Source organism: Myxocyprinus asiaticus, chromosome 8 (assembly GCF_019703515.2).
Source record: "Myxocyprinus asiaticus isolate MX2 ecotype Aquarium Trade chromosome 8, UBuf_Myxa_2, whole genome shotgun sequence".
Lineage (NCBI taxonomy): Eukaryota > Metazoa > Chordata > Actinopteri > Cypriniformes > Catostomidae > Myxocyprinus > Myxocyprinus asiaticus.
In genome coordinates this window covers 9,069,649-9,094,468 of record NC_059351.1, presented here as the reverse complement: position 1 = coordinate 9,094,468, position 24,820 = coordinate 9,069,649, and the positions used below count along the sequence as shown (strand labels likewise).

At 39.4% G+C, this 24,820-nt stretch overlaps 1 protein-coding gene across 3 annotated transcripts in view; it reads right to left on the bottom strand.

Moving 5' to 3' along the window:
* Positions 1 to 871: 871 nt before the first annotated feature.
* LOC127445276 (rho GTPase-activating protein 7-like) overlaps positions 872 to 24,820 on the bottom strand; it is a 143,781-nt gene continuing 119,832 nt past the window's right edge. For all 3 annotated transcript variants that reach the window (XM_051705223.1, XM_051705224.1, XM_051705225.1), the window contains 13 exons: positions 23,972 to 24,043; positions 21,040 to 21,121; positions 20,325 to 20,388; positions 16,915 to 18,488; positions 16,087 to 16,266; positions 11,999 to 12,158; positions 10,577 to 10,784; positions 8,977 to 9,190; positions 7,389 to 7,503; positions 4,277 to 4,489; positions 3,527 to 3,744; positions 3,217 to 3,390; positions 872 to 2,724 (listed from right to left, as the gene is read on the bottom strand). In XM_051705223.1, coding sequence (XP_051561183.1) covers positions 2,628 to 2,724; positions 3,217 to 3,390; positions 3,527 to 3,744; positions 4,277 to 4,489; positions 7,389 to 7,503; positions 8,977 to 9,190; positions 10,577 to 10,784; positions 11,999 to 12,158; positions 16,087 to 16,266; positions 16,915 to 18,488; positions 20,325 to 20,388; positions 21,040 to 21,121; positions 23,972 to 24,043 — 3,371 coding nt within the window. In that variant the 3' untranslated portion in view covers positions 872 to 2,627. The remainder of the gene's footprint in view (positions 2,725 to 3,216; positions 3,391 to 3,526; positions 3,745 to 4,276; positions 4,490 to 7,388; positions 7,504 to 8,976; positions 9,191 to 10,576; positions 10,785 to 11,998; positions 12,159 to 16,086; positions 16,267 to 16,914; positions 18,489 to 20,324; positions 20,389 to 21,039; positions 21,122 to 23,971; positions 24,044 to 24,820) is intronic.

The window sequence follows — 24,820 nt, the reverse complement described above, 5'->3', positions numbered from 1 at the left end:
TGCAGGCTTTGTAATCACAACTCCCTCTTTGTTTAAGCACTATAGATGCATTATGTAAGCAGACCCTGAGATCACCAGCTACACACAACTGTTTCTCTCCCTAGAGACACATACACAGTTTGCCAGTCACCATTTTTCTTTTTTTTTTTCTTTAAAAACATTTATCATTTTTTCAATAATCCTATTGCTAAAAAGCCTATGGAAAGGTGTAGCACATAATGCATGTATTTTATTAAGATGAAGTTAACGGTACTCAGTAGTAACTAGGGATGTCAGTTTTCAGGGATCACCTTAATCAAATTGTCATTTAAAGTAATTATCAATTTATCGTAAATGTTGATAATGCAAAGTGCAGGACTACCAAATACCATAGGCATGTTGCCAATTTGTAACTACAATTGCTAAAAACTATAACTTTTCTACCATCAAAAAATATTTTTGCATTTCAATTTCATAACAAAATTCCATCCAATTGAATTTAGTTATCTTGAAAGAAAGAAAGAAAAAAACTAAATATTTAGTTTTAGTAATTTAATTTTGTTACAAAATTACACAGGTCAATTTTATGGAATTTTGTTATGAAATTGAAATGCATAAATTATTCTTCATGTATTATGGATGCATGATATGTACACTATTCAAACATTACTCAGTTCAGTTTGATGGAAATTTGTCACGCAATTTAAATAAAATAATTAAAAAAATAGACTGAAATAATTATTTGAGTGTAAATAATATTAAACACATTTTTGCAAAAATTGAGTAATCAACAGTCATTAACTTAATTAGTCAAATTATTTACGACAATGAATCAATTGTCGATTAATTAATAACACCCCTAGTTAACTCAAAGAAACAATAAACAAAGAGCTATTCATATTTTTAGTTTTAATACATTTAATAGTGCATTTTGACCATGATTAATCTGTACAGAAATAACATTAATAATAAAAAAGATAAAGAACTTTCTCATTTCTGTAACTTAAGAGTGTAACATTTACAATAAAATAAGATACATACAAAAACAAGATATGAGTGATATAAATACAGAGAAGTTTAAATTAACTGTCATTGTCATGCGTTATTCTCAGTTTGGCAGCATACACTTAATTTACACACTTTTATGATACACCGTCATGTACAGGCACGGTAAGTAGTAGTAAATCTAGTATAAACATCAAACCCAGGGCTGATAGTCAAACAGCAGGTCACAACAGGAGTGCTGGGCTCATGGGAACCACCAGCCTCTCCAAAATTGATTCTCGATCAGACAGTTCGACTAAAATTGTGTGTTTCTAGTGAACGAGATCAGTGTAAAATAGGACATTATAGACGGAAATCTGCTGATCACAGCACTTCTGCTCTGTCCTGCTTTGTGACCATAGCTCTGGGTGAAGTTTTAAGTGTAAATGCAAACTTTGTTACTATTTCAGACTTTTACTTCATTTCTGGTTAACACTGACATACAAACATAAACTTATTTGTCATACATTCTCTACCATCTTCTGATCGGACAAAATTGCTGCCCTTGGTAGCCTTCGTTCACTCTGATTTCCTAAAGTCAAACATTTAACATCCAACCTAAACAAAATGCTTCTGAATTATTTTCCTGTCCTTTTGAGTTTTTCATAACTCACTCTTTTTCACAGACTGTGATATAAAAACGGTCGAGATCTTTGATTAGTCCTTGAGTACTAAAGAATTTTAATCAACATGTTGTCCAATCACAGACCTCTGGGAGGAAACCGAATTTATGTTCTGACTTTGCTTTATTCTACTCAACACATTGAGGAATTGGTCCATTGCTGTATTTGTCTTGGCTTTGGTTTAGGTGCCATTGGAACCCTCTGTTTAACATTATCTACATGCACTAGACTTTTCCTCTATCAAACACTTCCTGCCGTTCTTTTCTTAGGTGTTCCAGCCACCACCATCTGTCCTCTGCATCCATCCATCCATCCATCCATCCATCCATCTATCCACTCACTCAGACATAAACAAACATTACAAAAGCACTGTACACAGCTTTGCAGACACTTATATAACTGTGTAACAGTGACACAAACACACACACAGAAATAGGTAACACTATATTGCAGCAGGGTGCCAGTGCATGGAATATGTCTCATTTGTCAATAAATTCATGCATATATCACACATACATACTGTACATACATGAATGTACCATATATACTCCATGTAACTTACAATATCACACACACACACGATCACTTTCACAGTCATTCACAATACACATCCATACAAGCTTCTCAGAAGCAATAGCACCTCCCGTTTCATGTTGTCACACTATGACATAATCAGTATGAGGTCAAACATTGTGACGTCAGTGATGATGTCAAAGCAGCAGGCACTCCCATTTCTAGTCTTACAGACTTGTCATTTGATGTATCGCCATGGCAATCAAAATGGCAAGACCTCTGACCTTTGTAGGTTTCGGTACAGTCACGTTCTTTCCATATCATTTAACGGGCTCAGACCGTTTGTTGTTCAGGGAGTTTGAAATATTTATCATCTTCCTCTTCAGCGTAAGAGTTTGTTGAGAGGAAAAATTAACTCTCAAAGCACACTCCAGGTGCATGTGTGTGTGTGTGTGTTTGTGTGTGTATTTATTTGTCCAGGCAGGTAAAGGAGTCTCGTATCCGCACCACCTCAGAAGCACACAGGTGGCCATAAAGCTTATTGTACCATTCAGGGCAACGACCCCTAAAACAACAACAACAACAAAAAAGGTTTGTGAGTGAAGTCATTTATATTTAAATGTATTTTATTTAAAGTATTTAAATAAAAGTATTTATTGTAAAAAAAAAAACATATATATATATATATATATATATATATATATATATATATATATATATATATATATATACACACACACACACACACACACACATATATATATATACATAGATAGATACTGTAGATAGATAGATAGAATAATTAAAAAAAATTATGAATTTTTTTAAATATTTGCATTTAAATAAATTATTATTTTATTTTAATTTATATAAATATTTTTTAAACAAAATTATACATCTATGCATATTTTTAATTTTATTTGAAATATATATTATATATAAAACATTTAATTGAAATAAGATTTACTTTGATTTATTTCGTTTTACTTAGTTGAATTATTATTTATATAATTAATCATGTAATTTATTCGAACATCAATATATTTCCAGCTCTCACCTGCAGTCTATTCTTGAGATGTGCGTAAGTCGGCTCTTGTTGGGTCCACAAGGTTCAACGTAATAGTGAGAGGTCAGAACATTAGCACGTACGCCCAACATCGCTGCACGCTCATGATCCACTGACATGCACACCAAAGCACTCACTCCCTTAGGCAAGTCCGTTACCCACGACCTAAAGCACAACACAAGAGCACACTTTTAGGATTTTGACATTTATGGCCCGTGAACACAAAAGCAAGCTTCTGGAAGTTGTAGCATGAAGAATCTGAATAATTCATAAGACATTGTGCATGTGTGTTTGTATTCACCTGAGCACTACATGGTCTCGGGGTGGATGGGGTGCCATTGATTTCCTGATGTACTGATATACTTCCACGTTATGCTCCAGTGTCTCCACGACCCTCCACTCTAACAGGTCCTCATCCCAGCGTTCCTGCTCTCGTAGGATCTGTTGCAAGACATCCTCTGCCGATGCAGGCACCTCGACGCACACTTTCCACTGCCGTAGAGATGATCCGTCCTGAAACTACCATCAGAGGAGATGAAGCTATAGTCATTAACAGTTCCAGCACAATAATCTCAGTAATGATGTTCATTACTGTCAACATGATATTACTACAGTTTAAAACAGTTGTGATTTCAAGCAAGAAACCGAGAAGTTCTCTATGGGTAGCTCAGGAGAATTTGTTCCAAAGCTTTATGGGTACATGCAACACTTTCCAAGTACAAGGGAATGGGGCTTAGTGTAATATGTTATGAGCACAAGTGTGGTCGTGGGTGTGTAGTGCTAGAACAGCCATCAAACTGATGTCATGGTGGGCTGTATGCCAAAACAGAGCTGGGAAAGACATGCAACAGGCTACTTTCGCACGAAACAACCCGAGAGGAAAAAAAAGTGATGTAGGGGCAAAAAGACACAACTTTTCCATTAGGTACAAGCGAGAGAGAAAGCCAAAAAAATCTGCAAAGGAAGGAAGAGAAAATGAACATGAAATGGAAAAAAATGGGAAGAGTCTGAGTGACTAGAATAGGGTGGTGTACGTGTACAATTCCCTCACCTTCTTACAAGCAAGTTCAGCATTTTCAGGAGTCGAGCAGCTGTCATAACCCTTGAACTTGTCCTTGGCTTCCTTCAGCAGGGCATCCAGACAGTCTTTGAGCAGATTCTTGTAGCTTCGGGAGCCGCAGTCTTCCGTCAGGACCTCCATCCGCATGGGACTCAGTCCCTGCTCCACGTAAGAGTTCCTACAGCGTGACATCTCCTCTGGAATCTGAAAAAGAAAAAGATAGTAATAAATTAAAAAATTATCCCCAAAAGCAATACAGAACAATTCACAATGGCAGCCCTGCCGAAAAGGCCACAGCTGAGTGTGAATTTCCATGCTTGTCCAGACAGGTTTATGCAGGTTAGACCAACATAGCCATGCTATTGACTCCATTTACACCTGGTATTAAGATGCCTTTCGGGTGATCCAATCACATGTATTCAGAGCTAAATACAGGTCTAAACGATGTCTAAAACATTTTGTGATTGGATCACAAAAACCACAAACATGTGGTCAAAAACGCATGTAACCGCATAACATTTGAGGTGTAAACGCTAATCCGTCCTGTATGCGTCCCAGACAGCAGTGATGCACCACCCTTCACCTGTCAATCAACCACCGCCCTAAAACAAGAGTTTAAACTTTGCCAGTTACAAGTGGCTTTAAAAGGAAATAATCATCCGATTGGAAAATTTTAAAAAGTGGACACATACACAAGCACGAGAACTTCACGGATCTTCTTCAGTATGTCTGATATCAACACGGATAAGAAGCACAAACATCTGAAGCTCCTTTAATACAGGAAATACACTAGAACAATGGAGAAATCTGCTCGAAATGTTGCTTTTGTGTTAAGACTGAATTTTAGCTGCATCTGGGAGAAACATTGCACCGTTTTTCTCACGTTTTCTTTCATTTCTCTGAATATTTTGCACTTTAATATTATGCAGTAGAACAATGACACAGTTATTTATGTATGTGTTCATGAAACGGAGACCCTCCCCTCGAAATCCAAACACAAGTTGTTACAGGAGATGCATTTAAGCGACCAGGTGTAAACAGCGATGTGTCTCGCCTGTCGACATGTGATCGGATCACCTGAGACGCATCTTAATACCCGGTGTAAACGGGATTATTAAGAACCCAGATGGGGCCACCACCAGCACACTGTGGCAACCACATTAAAAAGAACTGCTTAGACCAGTGTAAATTCCTTGTCTGGACTGGTTTATGCTGGTTTGATGCTGATCTGGATAGTAGACCAGAATCCCACATTGGGCATCAGCATTGAAAACACAACATATGCTGGTCTGTTCAGCAGAGTGCTATTACAAATTAATTAAGAGATAAACTGTTATTAAAGATACTAGCTCATAAAATGTATATAAGTACATTAACATTAGCATAAATAAGCTTAATTGGCCCTAAGGGAGCAGCCATCAACGAGTGCACATTACACATGTAATGTATTTCTATATTACATTACCCATGACAAATCATGGTAATATGGTTATGGTGCACTAGTTTTGTAAAGCTCATACAAATAAAAGACTGCAATAAACTGGGGATGATTTACACTAATTACACTAAATCAGAACAAATGGTAAAAGTGCTCTCGGCTTAAGTGTAAGTGAAATTACGGAAGAGAAGTGACAAGGGTGATTCATTCCCAACTGGAAGTGGCTCATCCTGTTTGTTTGTGTATATGAGTGTGTGTGTTTGCCTGTCCTTATCCACTGAGTGCTTTTGTACGTGTCCTGTTCTGCTCTCTGTCCTTTTCCTGCCTGACTGACGATGTTTATCATGTCATGGTGCTTGTCTCTTTCCAGCGTTAGTCAAGATAAATTTGTTATCTGCATTCTGCAAAAAGAATTAGTCTGATGGATACAGTGGGACCAGATCTTTCTCATCAGATTTGGGCCAGAAGACCTTTAATAAAAGATGCAATCTGTTCATTCCGCTTTCTGGCTTATTCACTTTCTATAAATAGTCCATTAAGAAGAAAATAATTGTTGCTAACAGCAAGAAATTTAGTATTTTTATTAAGGTAATGGCTCCACATAATCAGCTAAATCTAATAATGAAGTTCATCATGATTCACTCAGGGAAAGCTGGGGCATATGATGTAACCCTAAGAGTGAGTTTGTGTGCATGTGTGCTGCTTTGTCAATTTTCCTTTGAGTTAGATGAAGAATTTATGTTTTTGGGTTTATGTAACTTCTGCTGACTTTTATTATTTTATACTTATCCAGTTAAGAATTTCCATCCATATTCCAGAAGAGGTACTAGAACAGTAATTGTGTTTCTATGTGTGTGTACACCCTAAAAAAATGTTTTATTTGTGGCAAATGTGTAGTTTGTGTCACACAATGGAATTGGAATGCAGTTATATTCACCAAAGGTTTACTACAAATGCCAATTTGCATGTGGAAATATGAGTTTGCAGTTAATTTATGCCAATATTTGCCAAATGTTAACCACAGTGGTTTGTCATAATATTCCTTCCTAGCTCAAACATGCCTTTGCCACTCAAAAAGTTGTCTGGAGCATGTATCGCACCAAATAGCATGACAAGCCATCTGTAACAACCATGAGCTAATCCTAGTCCTGTATATGCATGTTTATGTGTGTTTGCATTGGCGATTAGGATGGATTGGCCATTGCGTAACAACAGCAATCATTTTGACTTACTAAAATAAATAACTCAACAAAGTTTTTGAAATTTTGACCCAAGTGACCAAGCTCTGTCTAAATAAAGATGTTTCCAGAGAGCTATGTTTGGTTGTTGGTACTTAAGCTGTGGTGATAGTACACAGAATTCAACCTTTGTCCAGACGTTCTGATGTGATGGAGTGAAAGTGTCTTTACACGAGAAAAATGCATGCATTTGTACCTGAGCTGAGAGCCCATACTCCTGTGTGCATAATAGAAAGAGGCATCTGTTGTGGAGTGATAAGACCGCAGCTTTAAACTGTTACTGTCATGGTTTTGCTAATGTTGATGTGTGTGCGATATTAAGATTTGGTACGTTTTGTTAAATAGAAATGAAATGTTTTGTGTTTATGTTGGGAGTTATATAAATGCACTAAAAGGGTCAAGTGAAGACATGCTGTGGTCTCCTCACCAGGAAGAGCTTTTGGCACTCCTGTATCATGTGCGCCAAGCCATGTGTGGCCGCCAGGTTCTCGTTTAAGTCCCTTTGGTCCGGTTTTCCTAGGGTGTTCTTTCTGTTCATAACCCTGTGATAAGGTAAAACACATAAAAGAAAGTTCATTAGAGAGAAAAAGGGCTAAAAAGAGTAAAAATTATGTTTGAAGCAAAAACTACAGTAGTGAGTACAAAGACTACTTACTGTTTACTGTTTCCAGAAAATAATATCTAAACATCCTTAAATCACAAGTCTTACAATCGTGAAAGATAAGAATTGCTTTGAGAAAATATATCTTGAATTAAGTCTATTTTCCTTACCCCATTTGCCATTTGTTTCTTGTTTTTAGCATAAACCTCATTACATTTATACTTAAAACAAGACAAAAACAATACATAAAGATATAGCCTCTGAAAACTAGTCTGCATAAGGTATTAAAGGGATAATTCACCCCAAAATGAAAAGTTTGTCATTATTTACCATCATATTGTTCAGAATCCAACTTTTTTCTTCCGTGGAACACAAAAGGAGATATTAGGATGTTATCTAATCTTGATGTGACATCTCAAATCTAAGCTACATTTTCAACTGCAGCTGGCATTCAAAGCCTTACATAAGTCAGTCCTCTCCCCTCCCTTTCTCCATTCTTTTACCTACACTTCTCTTCGCCCTTACGTCTGCCTGCTTTCCTGTTTTGATAAGGCTGTTATTCAAGTGTGCTAGAGTACACGATCAACTACAACATTAAAACCACCTGCCTAATATTGAGTAGGTACCCCTCGTGCTGCCAAAACAGCGCCAAACGGCATCTCAGAAAAACATTCTGAGATGCTATTCTTCTTACCATATTTGTACAGAGCGGTTTTCTTAGTTACCGTAGACTCAAACCAGAAATACTCAAACCAGCCCGTCTGGCCCCAACAATCATCCATGTGATTATCTAATCAACCAATCGTGTGGCAGCAGCGCAATGCATAAAATCATGCAGATACAGGTCAGGAGCTTCAGTTAATGTTCACATCAACCATCAGAATGGAGAATTTTGATCTCAGTGATTTGGAGCATGGCATGATTGTTGGTGCCAGAAGGACTGGTTTGAGTATTCCTGTAACTGTTGGTCTCCTGGAATTTTCACACACAACAGTCTCAAGAATTTACTCAGAATGGTGCCAACAACAGAAAACATCCAGTGAGGGGCAGTTCTGTGGATGAAAATGCCTTGTTGATGAGAGAGGTCAACAGAGAATGGCCAGACTGGTTCAAACTGACAAAGTCTATGGTAACTCAGATAACCGCTCTGTACAATTGTGGTGAGAAGAATATCATCTCAGAATGCTATTCTGAGATCCGGGTTGGCACTGTTTTGGCAGCACGAGGGGGACCTACACAATATTAGGCAGGCGGTTTTAATGTTGTGGCTGATTGGTGTATAATTGCATGATGTAAGGTTTTGAAGTAGTTGCATTCCAATTATGATAGCACCCCAAGCAGTTTGCAATTAAGTAGATGAGAGGATCTATGTGAAGTGTGTTAACATATTATTCAATAGCGCGCGCACACACACCTGGGAGAGGAGCTCTCTCTCCGCAGTGTGTTGAGGTGGAAGAGAGATGGGGCTAGACACACGGCCAGGTTGGTACAGGTCATCTGGTTCTCATCCACACTGGCCGTCACATCGCTCAGGAAGCACAGCAGAGTCTGCAATGCCTCACGGTTCTCGTCGGGTAACAGCAAAACGGCGGCCCTCACCGCCTGCAGACGCTGCTCTTTGGGAACATCTAAGAAAGACAGCGATGTTTCAATAGTTTGCTCCAAATGCTGTGTTTGCAGAATGAGGATCCAATCATAAAAGTACTGTGGTTGTACAGCAGTATTGATAATGGGACAGTGATGGTATTAGATGGAAATACCATGGTACTTTGAAATATACTTTGGTTACCATATTTACCATGATATTTCCAAGGTAGTCCAAGCTACTATATAGAATAACATGGTAAAATATGGTGCTATGATGGTACATGTCCAAACAGTTACATATGCTTTTGACACTTATGGACTTTTTCTTATTACTGTATCTCACCAAGCCTCTTTTAAACAGTAAAGGATGGATTGATTTGAAATGAAATGTCATGTATACAAGAATGTGTGTGCATATGGATAATATGAAGTCTGTTAACTTGAAAGACCCTTACTGAACACAAATACACACACAAAACAGGCACACACAGGCCCATAATTGTATGTGGAATTCTAAGACCTCCCTTGTGGTTGAGGTCAGCTATAGTCCTTGGGAGAACATACTTGTTGCTTTCTTCATCATTGTGGTTGCGGTAACAGGCTGTTCCTGTGAGACAGGAGTTAAAATGATGCTCTGTATTTTGGAGTCATAACTAAATGTGCAGTACAAGAAATCTAATGTTTAGCTCTAAAATCTATTTTGGCCTGTCCAAGTAACAGCAATGTATTATAAAGTTACAGTATTAATATAACATCATGTTCTATTGGAAGAATGGGAGAATCCCTGTGAACTTGTGTCACATGGCCAATAGGCCTCTGGAATCACATTACAGTGGTATATTAAATCATATTCTAATTAGTTTTATTTTCAAATCCAAACGACTATCCTTTTAATGATCAAATTAAACCAATTTCAAATTAAATAAATCAACTTAAACTTGCTCTCCAATACAAATGAAACCTCATGACCATAAATCTCATCTTCATACTGATTTCCGAGTTATTGACGAATTAAATTGAGGTGAGCACACACATTAGAGTGTTTGAACTGTGTGTTTGTGTGGTGTGAAATAGCTGTGGTACCTACAAACCAGGCTGCTTGTGAGTTACAGCTCGGTGCTGGCCCTGATTCACATACTGATTTATTGGTGCCAAAACATCATTTGACAGCTATTTCCTGAATTTGTTTAGATTTCTTTGCCCTTTCAAAATTATTCATGCATCCAAGAACAAGCATCTACAGCTCTTTGCGTAGTTGCCCTCTGGAAAAAGCCTTGTTCTATTTAGATGTGAGAGCTGAATGTGTGTGTTCTTGTTTCAAAAGTCTAAATATCAGTGTTTGTGTGTACATTTTGTGCAGGCACCTGTCAGTGCAAGTGTGTGGTCTTCTACAAAGCATATCAAAAGTGAACTGCATGTGTTCTTACATTGATATATCTGCAGAAAGGTATCAGACAGTTTGCTGGTAAGCAGAGGCTCTGGAAGATCACGGAAGTACTGCTTAAGCATGTCAGCCACATCATAAGCTGATTGGCCCTCGTAGCTGACTCCGCCCCTACCTGCGCCACATGTTTCATTCATTTGTCGAAGTGCTTGGATTCGCGATTTCACTCCAGATTTCCTGAAGAGCCCCACCTGTAGAGAACGTTGGTTAGACACTTAGGTACATGTATATGAAACTATGATGGAAATTAACAACTCCAACGTTTCAATAGTAAAAACACTCATTACAGTTAAGTTGCATGTCAACCGTGCAGTGTAACAATATCTTGCAACGTAGTTCCTTTTCTTTTTTCGGAACCATTTCCCCTCATTTCTGCAAGACATTTATTCCTTTGCACTCTCTCTTTTTCAAACTGACAGTTAACTTATGTGACCGTGAGTTTTCCAAGCACAGGAATAGCTGTCTTTAATAAGTCTTAAAGGTATCACTAGGAAAATTCCTTACCACTCCTTTCGTAACCTAGTCACGAAGTTGCGACTGTAATGTCTAAAATTGTAGCTATTGTGTAATTTCTCAAATAGTCTTTCCATTTGACACCAAAAAGAAAGAGTATGAAATTCGTCTGTAGTCTATATATCATTTGCTCTCTTATAAACACTCTTGGAATGGAATGTCAACCATGTGTGTAAGTGTGGTATGTAACTAAAGGATATATCCAACAAGGAAAGACTACCAGGCCTTTTGCGGTTATTTTGCTACATGCAAACTTCAATTTGCATTCAAGTCTGAGAGTGTTGAACTCGGGTATGCATGTGGTGATAAATCAACAGATGTCCTGTGCTTGAATTTGGGTCCTGTTACTTATAATGGCACAACAGGGAAAGTTAAACTAAACAGCTGTTCAAATAGGAATCATTTAACTAGGTTATGACCATACAGTATTTTTCCCCCTCTATGGAACAGTTTTTCACTAACCAATGACATGATCTGACTATATCACATAACACTCCAAAGTTTCACCAAGTCACATTTCTGTCATTTACTCACCCTCATATGGTTCCAAACCTGTATGACTTCCTTCTATCGAACACAAAAGGAAATACTAGGCAGAATGTTAGGGACTGAAAGCCTTCATCGTCATTTACATTCATGGTATGGAAAAAAACATGCAATGAAAGTGAATGGTGATTGAGTCTCCCAAACATTCTGCCTTACATCTGCTTTTGTATTCCACAGAAGAAAGTCTTGAGTAAATCTTGAAAAAATCATGACATTGTCATTTTTGGGTGAACTATCCCTTTAAGTACTGTACATTTTGACGTGCTTGTGCATCTTTCTGTTTTGAAGTATATGTTTAGACATGTGTGTACTTGCAGGCATTTTTTGTGTGTTTGTCATCTCTCACCTGGTCGAGGCATTGGCTCTGCAGGTAATACATGGCTTGTTGTATACTCTGAGGCAGAGGCTGCCCGCTCCTCTGAACTATGACCTGCAGTGGAACTCCAAACACGCTCCTGTCCTTATAGTCTCGAACCTTTATCCGCTTCATGAACTTGGGAACGGCCCTATCATGCAAAAATAATCATAACATAAATAAATAAATAACATACATGCCTTTGTTTAAATAACTGACAAATAAATTCTGTCCTTTATCTATCCCTCTCATATACACAGAATAAACAGTCACATGTGGATCGGTACTGTGGGAGTTTTCTTATGCAATAATGATGCAGTGATGTGGGTTTTCATGTTAGATCCAATGTAGAGAGTTTCATTGAATCCTAAGTGTATGATGATGTAAGAACATAGAAATCCACAGAGCTCTACTCTGAGAACAAATTCAGTGTATTCAAAGCACTAATCTAACGTTTCTCCATTCTAAATTAATTCTACTCAAGTCATACGGAGCAAATAATCCATAAATAAATAGCAACGACAGCTCTGATTATGTCCAAGGTCTTGCAGCATGAGCTGTTCAATATTAAACAGGTGTTGAGAGGCACAAATGGGTACATATGAGCACCATGTGTTGACAGGATGCTTATCTGCAAGTGTATACGTCATTGTGTGTTTAAGGGGAAAGCTAAAGGGCCACTAAAAGCTGTTTCCACCTTTACAGGCGAAAGGATAAACACACAGACAGCAGACAATAGTTTGGATGTGCATGTGTGCATATTTGCAGTGTTGGGCAAGCTACTCAACAGAAAAATGTGTTTAGCTAAGCTAAAAGCTACACTTCGACTACAAGCTACATGCCAAAAGCAGCTTGCTACATTTAAGCTACTTCATATTTTTTTCAACCGCAGATGCAAAGAGCATGCCGTCATAGACAAAGCATCTGAAAGACTTATTCACATGATGTTTATCAAAGCCTTTGTACAGTATATTACAGTTTAGTGCAATACAGTATACAAGTATACAGTATGGTGCAATATGTACCGGTATGTGCACGTAAAAAAACAAAACAAAACATGTAATTTCATATTTAGACAAGCTACTTATATAAACCCATGTGTTCAACATTTAAGTCACTATTTTTACATTTTATTTTTCATATTTATATTACTACCTCTACAAACACCTGTGTTCAATATGAAAAAATCACTATTTTTACATTTTATTTTTCATATTTAGACTACTACCTCTACAAACACGTTCAATATGAAAAATCACTATTTTTACACTTTAATTATCAGATTTAGACTACTACCTCTACAAACCCACACCCATTTAAACATAATTTCATTTGCACATTCCTGTATAAAAACTCTGTGTACATACAGTATACTATTCATCTATACAATACAGAAATACAGCAACTAGACACTGAATTACAGGATATATCATCAGAGGCCAAATTTCTTGTGTGTATGTGTATGTGTGTGTATGTGTATGTGTGTGTGTGTGTGTGTGTGTGAGAGAGAGAGAGAGAGAGAGAGAGAGAGAGAGAGAGAGAAAGCACATCTGGGCAATAACAATGTGATTTCTGATGGTATCAGATGGTAATACCATGGTACTTTGATATACAGTTACCATATTTATGTACGATTCTGTATTTGCATGGTGCTTAAAGTACTTCAAAGAATACCATGTTACTACCATGGTAAATTGATGATTACCATATTCATATACTATTGTATTTACATGGTGCTTCAAGGTAATTAAAAAAATACCATGGTACTTCGCTTTATGATTACCATATTCATATAGCCTACCATTGTATTATCATAGTGCATCCAGGTAATGGTACATGTCCAAAAGCCATGGTACTTTTAATGTGTTTTTGTGTAGGCTAATACGTGTTTTGATACTCTTTTGGTTGGAAAATGTATTTACCTGCAGAAGTCAATTACAAGCTGCAAATGTGTTGAACTTTATAAAGACCTACTTCATCACTGGCAAACGATAGGGTGCATTTGCAGGTTTTGTTTCCATTAATTGTAGATCCACTGAAACCAGCGCAATCTTTATTTTCCATGTTATAAAATACTCCATGAGCTTATTGGCAAGTAAGAGCGCGTGCAAATAATTCAGCACCATGCGCGCAAGCTTTCTGAGGCATTCAGATTGAATCGCGAACCGATACAGACTGCTTTCCTATAACGTGTGACCAATTAATATTAAAGAACCGACTCAGATAAGCGATAAATTTGTGATCGGACATCTTTAGTTTGATCCAAAACTGGTGATAGTAAACACCTGGTAGAAGGCATGATGTAATGGTGTAGCTTTTCTCAATGCTACGCTGCTACCTTAGCAAAAATATAGCTTCGCTACTAAAAAGATGTAATGTAGTTCTGTACTCAGAAATGTAGTTAAGCTACTGCCCATCACTGCATATTTGTGTGTGTTTATATCTCCATGGTTCCAAATAGGGGGCATGTCACTATCATGATGTATAGTGGTTTCATAAACACACATATTGAAATCTCTCATCAATACGTGGGGACGTGCAGATGTGTGTTTACACTGCAAAGTCACAAAACAGCCCTGTGTTGTAGAGGTCTGACATAACCAGCCCCCAAGAGAGAGGAAGGAAGCATGAAAAAGGGGCAAGTGGAAAAATGCACCACAGGGAAGGCTCTGGTTAAAAGAGTTCATAACTTGTGAGGTCTGCCTGTATTTGCATAGCCTAGATCAGGGGTCAGCAACCTTTTTGACATGGAGTGCCATTTTATATTTTCCTGGTCAATGGCTGTGCTGAAAAAAAAAAGTATGAGTCCACTTGTGAAGATGTTTCTAATTTGCATTTTTCTAATTTAAACATTTATTTTTCATAACAAATGATATTATCAGCATAACAGTTTGAGTGAAAACTCGATGATTATGATATAATCATGATCCTGCATGTGAATTTTCACAGAGCATCTTAAGTGCTTTAATAAAAGAAAACCTGTCCTTTCGTACAATATGAGTTACAATTAATGACATAAATTTGCTTATTTGATTACTGATCACAAAACTGCGTGGAATCTTAAATATTTCTTATATTATGTCATTGTAATCATGTAATCACTAGCACGCAAGCAACAGCGAGAGAGGGGCAGGCTATTTTATTTATGTGATGTTTTTCGCACCTGCATTCCAATCTACATCTTGATGTAATCCTTCCTCATGGTCACGCAGCTTGTTTTCATGAACTGAATGGGAGGCTAAACACTATTAAAGTGTGACGAGACTTGCGCTGCGCATGCATGCCATTCGCGCATCACAAGCTGTTCAACTATTTAGCCCTCTTTCGGTGAATCGTACCTGCAAAATCCTAAAACTTTATTTCCAGGTTTAATTTATATTTTGAATAGACTTGAAAAGATTTTTGAACCCCATGATGTGGGTTTATGTTTTCTCTTTTAATCGTTTAATGTAATTTTGAGTGTGACAATGGTTTAAGGAGGGTGTACCTGTATGCTGGGTTGGAAATCTCAAGGATTAATAGTGGTGTTTTCCTTATTACATCACATGTTGTTCTGAAAGCAAAAAGAAACAAATGAAACACGGAACGTAGGCTGTCATCCGCGCAGCCTGACCGAAGCAAAGTGGGTTCATTTACTTGTGTGATTAACCGAACGTGAAACGCTGACGGCTCGTGATGCACGAATAGCTTGCACGTGCTGCACGAGTCTGTTGGGTATACTGCAGTCTCATCACATTTGAACTTTTTCTTTAGCCTCCCATTCAGCTTATGAAAACACGCTGCGTGATCATGAGGAAAGATTACGTTAAAGTGTAGATTGGAATGCAGGTGCAGAATTGATATAAATAAAATAGTCTACTCCTCTCTCGGCATTGCTGGCGTGCCAGTGATTACCCCTCCGCATGAGAAAAACGTGGAAAAAATAAAAAAGAGCGAAAGAACGAAAGAGCGAAATAAAGATTATAGATGGACAGACAGACAAAAAGAAAGAAAGAAATAGAATAATTTTTGCATGCTAACAATTGCTCAGGAGGGTGGTGAAACTATACATTTAATTGTGCATGTTTCTGTGACCTCACCAGCTGAAGCCGTGTTTGTTTGTGGGTGTGTATCTCTCCAGTAGAGCAGTAAGTTTAAGCAGGCTGTACTTCTGGAGGAGGTTCATCTGCAGAACTGACTGACATCCAACTTGCAGCACTGCTGACGATAGATTTGGCCCATGGGAGCTCTGGAAACTTGGCCAGTGCAGCTTTTGAGATCTATAACGTTTACATTCATACAATTGTTATACACAATATGAGCCCTTTTTGTTGACCTCAAACAATCCTGTTTACAAAACAACTCACAAAATTTTCTTGGTAACACAAAAATGGACAGATTCATTTCTAGTAGCATTTATCTTCTGGCGGAAACCGCACACACAAAATAAAAATCCACACAAAGTCCAATGTATGTAATGGTAATGTAACAAACTCACAAATACACAGTAAAACTTGAAAGAAGTAGTACCTTGACTAACAAATATTATGCATACACACACAAACATACAAGCACACAATCTAAATAATCAGCTGCAGATTATCTGGATTAATCAAAAGGCATCTATCACCAGGTGGGGGCTGTCTGAATTCCTGTGCTACATTCCACTGGGATTCCGTAACCTACACGTATCCCTGATTATGTAAGGGGAGCTGTTCTGACATGTTTTCTCCTTCCCTTCCTCCCTCTGTCACTCTCTATTTATAGTTTCTTATTGGCATAAATGTTTTCCATTCAACATTGCCAAAGCTCTTAATCACAACTGGAACAGTTTGGCAGGACAGTTAATAAGAAAACATTGGACATCTCTCTATCTATCTCTATCAGACAATGTTTTATCAGAGTCTGTGTGTGTGTTTGAGTTTTACCTGTTAGCTCGTGTAAGTGATGCTCCCACACCAGAGTCGCATCTCTCGCGTCCACTGAGTGTCTCATCCCTTTCTGTTAGCGGGTTTCCAGTGCTGTCCTGATCGCTGCCGTTCTCTGTCTCTTCTAAGCAATTCTGCTGTGGGGATAATGGACAGGGAGATGCAGAATCAAGGGCTGAATCTGAATCCCCTTCCTCTTCATCTTCTTCCTCTTCCCCAGTTCCTGTCTCTGACCATGCATTGACCAGTCGCTGCAGGCCACTGACTCGCCCTAACACGTCCTCCAGTTTTGGCTCCTCCACTCCTTCTGCCTCATCCTCTTCATCTCCCATTTCCGAGAAAGGTACGTTGTCATAGATACTCAATCGACTGTCTAGTGAGGCAGCAGAACCCCTCCGAGGTGGGCGGTGACTTATGTTATCACCACTACGGTAGGATCCCCCATCTGCAAGTGCTTTAGGAAAAGTGCCAGGCTTGTGGCCTTCAGGCAAATAGAAGAAGATCACACCTCTTTCCTCTTCCCTACTCTCCTCATCCTCCACTCGCCTGGTCTCTGACCTCTGATGGTTGTGTCGGTTATTCTCAGCTGTTGTGCTGGGATCCATTCTCTTACTCTGATTCTGGTGATGTTGTTTCTCTTCCTGGTCTTCCGAAGGTTGCAGAACAACTAAATTAAATGGGTCAAAGCCTTCCAGGTACATCCCACCTCTTTTGGTGGACCCAGCTGCCGTGCTGTGACTACGTGCTCTTGAGACTGGACTGGGAGTACTTACAGCACTCCCACTGCTGGCCTCTGATTGGGTACTCCCTGCACTCCCACTGCTTATCTGTGTTGAATAGGAGATGCTTCGGTTTCGGTTCGCATTGCGATCCAGAGTTTCAATGTCCACACAGTTGAGGCGCCGCAGTTTGTCTTCATCAAGACCCTCCTTCAGCACTGGCCCGCTGATCTCCAATCTGCCTTGTCCGGCTGCACATTTCTTCTTGCGACTGGAAGCTGCATTGCTGCTGGTGCGTAGCCGCAAGCTTTCCATGCGCTTCAAGAAGCTCTTTGCTCTTGAACGTGTGCTTTTTTCAGCACCACTACTTATCAAGCTGGGTTTTACATCGAACGCAAAGGTACCACGTTCCAGTGGTGATGGAAGCCCATCAGACATGGAATCTTCATTGGCGCCTGATGTTCCAGAGGAACAAATGCTAGCAACTGAGCTTGCCCTGGTTGTGGTGGCTGTGTTAGCATTGGAGATGGTTGTAACAGGACTGGATGGTACAGTATTACTCAGAGATATGCTTCGACCTCCACTACCAGTGCTGTGAAGAGAGCCTACCTCTGGTTGCTCACTCAGATCTGTTAAGACACTCTCAGCACTAGCATTAACTCCCTCTTTTAGAAGGGGACCTCTGCTAAAATGCTCATCTTGGGGAAGGAAGGGAGGTAAGGAGCAAGTCTCTCCAGCTGGGGGAGAGAACACATCCAGGTCCAGTTGGTCCAGGCGAGACCAACGCTTGCTGTCCCGCTGGAAAGTCCAACGGCCACTTATAGCACATGGCTCATCCTCATCAGAGTCCTCACTCTGAAATAAGAGGGAACAGAGTTATAGGTGCACAGATAAGACTGTGCAGCCAGGCACACTAATAACTCAAGTGTTATCGTCACATCTTAGAAAGTAAAGACAAGTTAGAAAGGTGAACCCTAATAAGCAACCTTTGTTTTCCTTGCTGTTGGATTATGATCAAAGGCTCAAAGTGATTTACTGTCAAAAGTATTCCAATAATTCAGCATTGTGAGCTATAAGTTAGCTATATAATACCCAGTTTGTTCAATCTTGCAAGCCTTTGGGCTTGATAAGGTGTCAAATATATTCAAGACTAGGGTCCACTAAAAGAAAAAAAACAGTTATTGTGGTTGGCTTAGCCATGTCACAACATAGTCACATGTTCACCATTCCCCCTTTTCTCAGGTTAAACTATCTCCTCCCTGAGGGTGGTAGGGATGGTAGAAAGGGGGTGGTGGACAGAAAATTCCAGGCCAGCTCTCAAGGTTCCCACCCCAGCCTGAGATGGCAGATCTGGTTCCATCCCCCATCAATGTAATCATCTCTAGAAGGCCTGAAGAACCATGTCTTCTGTGATGGGACTCCTGGACAAAGGGGGGTTGGAAGGGAGGTGAAAATATTCAGGAGATGCATGTTTGTGCTTTAACGGAAGATCTCTATCGTGAAATGCAACTATAGATTTCTGGCTCAGTTAAAACGGTCTTAAATAATTACGTAATTTCCTGAAGAGATTGGGCAGAGAATTGGAAGAGAATTCTTCATCCCTTAGATGAGTTGCGTGTTGACTACAGTTTAGTTGTACAGCAGACTCTGGTCTCAAGGGCTTGACTAATCATCGAAAGCAGAACTAGCTGGCCTGTTAACAGGGGGTCGTGGGATCCAGAGGTGTCTCCTTCACGGTTCATAATAATGGTGGCGACAAATGTCCATAAAACTGGGGTCGTTATTTTATAGCCCCTGAGGGCAAGCCTTTGATCAGAAAGAAAGAAGACCTAGGGTGCAATGTCCCCCCCACCAAAAAAAAAAAATCTAGAGTGCAAGTGCAACTATGAATTCAAGTGTACTTTTTCACTTCTTAATAAGCTGCAGGGATAGGAAAATGAGAAACAGAGAAGGATCCTACAGAGGCCACCTGAACATTCCCTGGATGGTTAGGGCTTGTATGACTGAAAAGGGCAGATCACTTCCTCAAGTCATCTCGTGACCTCTACCTTTGACTCCATCAGCACAAGATGACACTAAAGGGTCATTAGCTTTCTTAGCAGGACGCACACTTGACAAGGCATCCATTGTTCAGAGTTACAAGGTTTAAGAGCAGAAAAAGAAGCTGCGGTCAGACATGACGGTTATCTTCTTAAGTTCCCTGTTGTGATTACATAGTTGGATTGTTTGTTGTTGCATTCTCGACCAACATGTATTTGAGTCATTGCTTTGGGGCATACTTATATACACGCTCACTCTGAAAGCACTTTGACAGAGTGACCAACAACTGACTAGTGTAGTGTGCATTCTCTTCCTTTTATGGTATGAAAGGGGGTTTAGGAAGTGTATGGTGAGAAAAAGATGATTAACAGGACAGAAGGAGAGCAGAAGGAGGAGAGAAGCTAATGAAAGCCCTTCATTTAGACATAAAAGCAACTCTGCCCTCAGGGCCTTAAAAAAGATAAGAAAACAAGACCTTCCTTCTAATTAACCTACACAAAACGCAAACACAAGTTGCACACACTAAAAACCGAGCACACGGAGAGAACATGGAAGAAAGAACAAAAGAGAGGGTGAAAGAAAACATTAGTGAGACTTAGCAAATGAAATGAGAGAGATACAAGAGAAAGGGGTTTTAGACCGGACACTTACTCTTTTTCTTTGAGGAGTGATCTCTAATCTCATAAGAGCACACTTGTTAAGGGTATTCAGTCTCCTGCAATACACACACACACACACAAACACACACACGCACACACAAATACATGAGTGAAACAGTTACAGTTGTTGTCAAGCAGACACCTTGAAAAGAACCATGGGACTGCAAACAAAGGATAAATCCAGTCATTAGCCAACAAACAGACTTATGCAGAGTCAAAACTCTGGATAAAGACAGAATGAGAGGAGGGGCAAAGAGGGGGTAAGCAAGAGATGAAGACTGAGATAGATGGAGATAGACAGAAAAAGACGAGAAGAGGATGAGAGGTGGGAGACAAGGCCTATAATGAGCTGCTGAGGCCTAAAATGGCCTCCAGATGTCTGTGAGCTCCAACTGGATTCAGATGGACCTTTCTCTGAGTGAAGAAACTTTCTTTCCTGATTAATGTGAGATTTAGAAATTATTAGGATTTCTTCCCCAAGTTTTGACACTAAAACTTTGCCAACAAAATATCGATAAATGCATTTGTAACAAAGCATAATCATGTTTTGCTTTAACCGCTTTGACCTTGTTCTGATAAAATAATTATTAGACATAATCAGTACTGTATATTACTGATTGATATTATGCATGTCAATGAACTCAGTGACTTAAATTCACAACAAGCATATTCTACATTTTTATATTTCTATTGTGTTTGCGTCTCACCTGCACAATGCCTCAATGGCATCCTGATCCAGGAAGTCATGATCTCTGGTAACTGAGGAAATCTCAATTGGGAACTGACCATCTGTGAAACAGAGAGGAATAAATAAATAATGGAGAAAAAAAAAATGCAATACAAACATATAGACCCAATAAACATGCTGGAGTGTACGAGGATGTGGAAAGGGGGTGTTGGCAGCAAGTGGAATGTGTGTCTGCCCTCTTTCGTACACATACACACACACACACACAGGCCTCCCCTCCTCCGTTGTTGAAAAGGTAAAGGAAGTACGTCTTAGCCAGCCAAATAAACACAACTGCAATACTGCAGAGCTCACCAGTGGGAGGTGTGTGTGGGAAGGGGGTGTTGGAATCATAATAGGCACTAGGCATCCCTCAGAGAGCCCAGACTGTCTTTATTAACTGAGACTTTAATAACTCACACACATTAATTAGAATTTTTGGGAAAGACACGCCTCTACAACTTTCCATAGCCAAATGACTTACCAAGTTGATAATTTGTGTGTACGTGAGTCTGTGAGAGTGCAACAGCGATAACAGATGATTTTATTGTTTTCCTGAGGATACAAGACCTTTCCCGTAGTGTACTTGCTCTCTGTTATCTATAGTGGGGCAATCATGACAGCTTGATCACATAATTCAGATTCCTGTAACCAATAACACACCTCAAATGGGCATGTAATGTCACAAAGGCAGGAGTCAGCAGGTCAAAAGTGTGCAGTGCAAGACACCTGAGGGGTGATGTTATTAGATTGTTACTGCTGTAGAACAAAATATGCATTTATGAGCTGGATTTAACACTATCTTGAGTGTAGGGGTGTAAATATTAGCAATTACAATGACTGGATTTGATTACGATTCTTTACTTACGATGATTATGATGCAACATGAAATCTGTAATTTGGTCACGTGTTGTTTAGATTATTTTGAAACAATTTATAATTATTATTTTTTTAAAATCTACAGCACATGCATGCACCAGACATGAGCACTAGAGCCACAGATGCATTTAGGACCGAGGAGGTTTGGCTTATTTGTGGATGCTTAAACAGAAAAATAATACTTATGGTACATGCATTATAGATCCTATGTGAATATCTAATGCAACATAATGACTAGATGCAAACAACCAAACGTTATGTAAACCATGGAATAAGCGTAATAGATGTGCATTTCATGTAGTGTTAACATACACTGCACTACCAGGGCGTGCTGAGTGACTCCAGCCAGGTCTCCTAAGCAACCAAATTGGCCCGGTTGCTAGGGAGGGTAGAGTCACATGGGGTAACCTCCACGTGGTCGCTATAATGTGGTTCGTTCTTGGTGGGGCACGTGGTGAGTTGAGCGTGGTTGCCGCGGTGGATGGCGTGAAGCCTCCACACTCGCTACGTCTTCGTGGCAATGCGCTCAACAAGCCATGTGATAAGATGCGCGGGTTGACGGTCTCAGACGCGGAGGCAACTGGGATTCGTCCTCCGCCACCCGGACTGAGGCGAATCACTACGCGACCACGAGGACTTAGAGCGCATTGGGAATTGGGCATTCCAAATTGGGAGAAAAAAAAACAAAAAAAAAAACATACACAGCACCAATAATTACAAATTAAATATGTCATAAGCACACAGATGTTTAGCACATGTTTAAATTAAGCAGGGTCATAGAATTAAAACCTATCTATTATAGCGTAACAATTTGGTTATACATGTATGTGGTAGCTGCAAGTTTCCTATTCAGGTTTAAAGGCATAGAGACAGCGGAACACTGCAGCTCTTGTCAAGTGCCTTGTCAATTCTATTGCATTATACTCACAGCACAAACCGCACAAGATAAAAAAATATTTATTTAGGCTGTGTTCTATTCGTGATTAAACTATTTTGTGGATACAACACATTTTATGGAGATATACAAACAATACACATATCAGAGATGAAAACAATAAACTTACTTTGGTCAAATGGAAGTAAACAGTTATGAATAATGACACAGAAAGCCGAACTCGGTAGCAACCATCCATTCATCCATCCAACCCGCTAATCCCATGTATGTTCGGTGCAGTGGTGAACTCAAAAAAAAAAAAAAAAAAAAAAAAAAAAAAGGCACCATTTTTTGGATGAGACTTTTAACTGAGGTCCTGACTCTTTGTGGTCATTAAAAATCCAAGGACACTTCTCGTAAAGAGTAGGGGTGTAACCCCTGTGTTCTGGCCAAATTCCCCCCATTGGCCCTTATCAATCATGGCCTCCTAATAATCTCCATCCATTAATTGGCTGCATCACTCTACTCTCTCCTCTCCACCAACAGTTGGTGTGCGGTGAGCGCACTGGCGCACTATGGCTGCCGTTGCATCATCCAGGTGGATGCTGCACACTGGTAGTGGGTGAGGAGATTCCTCTGTTCACTGTGTGAAGCACTTTGAATGTAGTGTCAGAAAAGCGCTATACACTGTAAGTGAAACATTCATTCATTCATGCGTTCATGAACTCGGTGTCATGAACTTTCTTAATTGATTTGTGCTTGTGCACTTTTTTCCCTTCAATCTTGCATGCTCTTCATCTGTTTCAAGTAGGCTTGTGTTTTATAACTATAGTAATGATAATCGATTAATAAATTCTGTAATAGATGCATAAAAATTTCTTTGTCTGATCAATGCATGGTGATTGATGTATTTTTACACCTCTAGAAAACACCTAAACCAATAGAAACTATGCCCAGAGGCCAATAGAAAAATTCAAATATGATAAAATATGTCAAACGGACCTGAGGGTACTACACCCTTATCACTAATTGAAAGAAATGAAAATGCAAGTGGAACGATGGAAAATCAAATTCTGCAGGCACAGATTCCGTGAACTGACAAATGCATAAAATCTATTTTGGACAGGCACTGATTAGGGTGGAGGGAGAAGGGACCTACCTTCATAGAGCTGGGCGTACTGTGGAAATCCTGCAGCCCTCAGCCATGAACACGCCTCCTTCGCCTCAATCTCTGCAAGAGAGAAATAAAGAGAGAGAATGTTGCTTTAATGCACTGAAAATGATATAATGGAAGTACGGTGTAATGGAAAAAGTAGTTTAAATATATTTAAGGCTTAATGACAATACTAAACAGGAACATGACAAAAACGAAGGATGCTGGTTTGCATCCCTCTGTCCATGTAATACTCCATATTTCTCTTCTGTGTGCCGGTGATCTTAACAGTTTGATCCGGTACCATAGTGTAATGTATGAGAAACCAGTGCTAAGTGGCCATCCACAGTGGTCGGAGTTGTTGTTGGGTTGGTGGAGAGCCGCCACATCCCTCTCCATTAGCTGTGAACGGCTCTTTAGATGCCACAAGCTAAATGGCAAACACCATTCAAAGCATCTTGGCTCCTTCTGGAGAACAGTTTCACACAGAAGTTGTCAGAATTAATCAGACGCTTCTCATTTAAAACCAAGGTACGCTTTAAAGTTTCAAAATCGAGACTATTCTTGAAAGCACTCCAGAATGTTTTTTTGGTGTTATTGCACCATGTCGTGGTGAATGGGCAGATAAGGATCTTTGTGCAAACTCCAAGATTGAAGAACTGAACTCAAGCAGGCATGACACAGGAACTGGCAGTTTACTGAGATAGAAATCTTTTCTGATAACCATTGTGCCCTTGAGCAAGGAATTTAACATCAGGTTGCTCCAGGGAGATTGTCCAGTATGGTTAATGTCTGCTAAGTTGCCTTGGATAAAAGCTTCAGCTCCTTAGGACTGGCATTGAAGTGCTACTGAAT